A 3,159-nucleotide genomic window follows, 5' to 3' on the forward strand; every position below is an offset into this window, starting at 1 on the left:
TTTTGGTCTACGACTTCTCTAAATTAGTGAAAAAAACCGAACACCATAAAAAATACTAGTTTAGTGCTTTTTGCATTCAGCGAACCAAAACAGAGACCCACTATTGAAACCTGGTTAATAATAAAAAAACTAACAAACAATTAATTTCATAATTAAATACAATCTTATTACTTAGTTACCGGAAGAGAAACATCAGTTTCTCAGTACGGACATAAGTCCTGATGCTAATGACCAGGACCTGTGCCTACCCAAGTAATGGCACAGTATAGTAAAGGTTGACCACACAACACATCCAAACAGCAAACATATAGCTCATTCAGACAATGAAACAAATACAGTGATCGACCAAGACTACGTTGATACTAGCGACACCGCCAATGGTAACGGATTCAGTGCATGCGTTAGTGAACATTATGTAACATAGATTGGGTAAGTAGATAAAGACTTACGCGAGCTTTTTGCTAAATGAAAAGTTTTCACTTTCTAGTTAAAACGTTGTGATTGGTTTACATAACTGGATTACGAATACAGTGGATAGGTAAATAATGCAGGAGTTACATACATACCTATATACACATATTAGTTCGGTTACATGATAAAATGCAAGACGACTTCATAACTGAATTTCTTAAAGATAAGGATATAACTACCTAATAAAACTCAAGATATCAGGATAGCCATGCATGTTACTGTAATTCAGGAGTATTTATTATTAGTAAACTACCATACACATTAGTATGAGAGTCGTAGTGAGTGAGAGCTGTACAGACAGGAATATCAATTAAATTCGCTTTTGATTTAGTGCCTTTTGCCTCAGCTGAGTGTAACATGCTCTATGCGGAGTATACAGGAGTAACTTGTTGAACCGACGAAATAAATACTCAAAGAAATGTAGGCTTATTTAAATAGGAACTATGTAAGAGTATCGAGAAGTAGCGTAGATTTTGAACGTAACTGTCGGAAGAAAATTACTATTCCTGTCGTTTACGGCTTGCGTCGGCGTTACGAGATTGCTTTTATCAAAATTTCGGCATCATCTAACTGCAGCTATTGTACCTACCTATATCCAGATGTCATCTTCAGCATAACACTTCTAAGCATGCTTCAAGAATACTTTGACGAAGTTATGAGACGGCATGATCGCCAAAACAGACGGCCACTCTCACCTGCAGGACTTTCTTAAACGAAATGCTAAAGTTGGCAGCGCCGCATCCGCCATGCAACTCACGCGCCGGGGACGCGTGCCTCGCCGCCCAAAGGATCACATATAAAAACCAAGCCCATTGAAAAATTAAATCATTGTTGCTCCATTAACCGAACGGAACACACGACTAATTAATTTAACTAATGACAAAGTGAAAATTTACGCAAAATGAAGTGCCTTTGTTTAGTTCTGGCCGCCGCGGCTCTCGTGAACGGATATTCTGTGGCTGACAACGAGGTGGTGGAGACGCCTCGGCTGCAGAGCAGTGACGAGTTGCTCGATAGTGTAGTGAGTGACTGTTTCCAGGCGGAGTCCTCCACTGGCTGCCTGAAGACCAAGGTGCTGTCATTCTTGGACACGAAGCTAGGAATGACAACGGAGTCGGCGCGCGCTTTCGAGGAAAACAACATCGACAAAGTGATATTCGACCGCGTGGGCAGGATCCTGAACAGCCATGAGTTCAGGGTGCGGCTCCCGGAGTTCATCTTCCAGAGCGCCGAGGTCACGTACCGCGCCGACCGCGGGCTCGACGTCGACTTCCCGGAGGAAAGCGAAGTTGACGGCAACGGTGAAGGTAAATATCCAAATTCATAACTGTCCAATTTCCTTTCCCATTTTTAAAGGCAAGAGGCTGGGGACAATTCTTAATCAACTCACCTACAAACAGTTCACACTAACCTTCCTTTTAATACTATTTATAGTGGACTGCAAGCCAGATCTCTCCAAGAGTGACAAAATTGCTACTGTTGATGGCTACGTTTATTTGCAATCGACTAAACGCGTTCGCCATTGCACATTTACGACTGTAAACACCTATCCACTAAGTGAAAAGAAAACAACTCACGTGAATTCTCATTTCAGCTCGCGGCATCCTGAAGAAGAAGCTGCTGCTGCCAGTTCTTCTCCTCCTGAAGCTGAAGATGAAGGCTCTGATGCCGATAATGGTGACGATGATCGGCATCAAGGCCATCAAGGCGCTGATTCTGAGCAAACTCGCCATCGGACTGGTCGTCGGATTCCTCGTCTACAATCTGCTGCAAGCGAAGAAAGGAGGTTAGTTTTGAGTCCTAATGTACTTGGTAGTTCAAACCTTACGGGAAACCCCGTAAATTTTACGGATTTTAAGAGTCCATTGAACACCAAAATAATGTCTGTTTGCATATCCTGTAGCTACTAAAATGGCAACAGAAAACCTGGCCGCAGTAAAAATTGATATGCCACACCAACAGCCAAGAGAGAAAGCGTAGTACCTAACCATAAATGAATATTCATACCTTCCTAATTAGCGCCTCTGTCCACAGCCGGCATGATGATGATGACGCCAACTGACGCGCCCCCCGCGTCCCAGTACGGGCCCCCGGCCTCCCAGTACGGTGCCCCCTCCACCCCCGCCGCCCCCGCTGACTCATACAGCCCGCAATGGGAGCCAGCCAGCTCCGGCCCTTACGCCCGAGTCTGGGACCCCTCCCAGCTCGCCTATAGCTCATACTACCCTGGTGACTCCAGCTCAGGCTCCAGCCAGTCGCCCAGCTACTCCAGCGTGGCTTCCATCTCGTCTTCTGTCTCATCATCATCGGCCACTTACTGAAGACCTCCATGTAAATAACCACGAGCACCGCAAGGGAAGTTTTCCCGTTAATACAAACTGTACATAAAAGCACGCACGAACGAAAGGCTAGGGTTTAGAACTAGTTATTTATTGAAACGATATTTATTTTCTATTTATTGAACACAATAAAGAACTGTTGTTTTTTCATGTGCGTTATTACCTAATAGAGTTATATAAGTAGCCCCTTAAAATCTACAAGCTGAGGTAAGTAAATGAGATCCCGAACAGGGGCCGCCTTCCGGCGCACTGGATTCATGTCCAGCGTTGCATAATTACATGGTGCAGCAGCATGCTGGTGAGGATGATGACCCTTCATAACCTACCATTTCGAAAATGTGATCTCCTT

General features: G+C 44.3%; 1 protein-coding gene across 1 annotated transcript; it reads left to right on the top strand.

The window, feature by feature from the left end:
- The first annotated feature begins 1,357 nt into the window (after positions 1-1,357).
- On the top strand, positions 1,358-2,958 carry LOC105396990. Its single transcript, XM_011568998.3, has 3 exons — positions 1,358-1,778; positions 2,066-2,257; positions 2,506-2,958. The coding sequence occupies exons 1-3, from the start codon at positions 1,373-1,375 to the stop codon at positions 2,790-2,792; spliced, it is 885 nt and encodes a 294-aa protein (XP_011567300.2). The 5' UTR covers positions 1,358-1,372; the 3' UTR covers positions 2,793-2,958.
- The last annotated feature ends 201 nt before the right edge of the window (positions 2,959-3,159 follow it).

Source organism: Plutella xylostella, chromosome 26 (genome assembly GCF_932276165.1).
Source record: "Plutella xylostella chromosome 26, ilPluXylo3.1, whole genome shotgun sequence".
Taxonomy (NCBI): Eukaryota; Metazoa; Arthropoda; class Insecta; order Lepidoptera; family Plutellidae; genus Plutella; species Plutella xylostella.

Excerpts from the sequence above, each read along its gene's own strand:
- LOC105396990 (XM_011568998.3), top strand. The coding sequence starts at position 1,373 with ATGAAGTGCCTTTGTTTAGTTCTGGCCGCCGCGGCTCTCGTGAACGGA. Across the intron at positions 1,779-2,065 it reads AGTTGACGGCAACGGTGAAG|CTCGCGGCATCCTGAAGAAG; the intron begins GTAAATATCCAA and ends TTCTCATTTCAG. Across the intron at positions 2,258-2,505 it reads GCTGCAAGCGAAGAAAGGAG|CCGGCATGATGATGATGACG; the intron begins GTTAGTTTTGAG and ends CTCTGTCCACAG.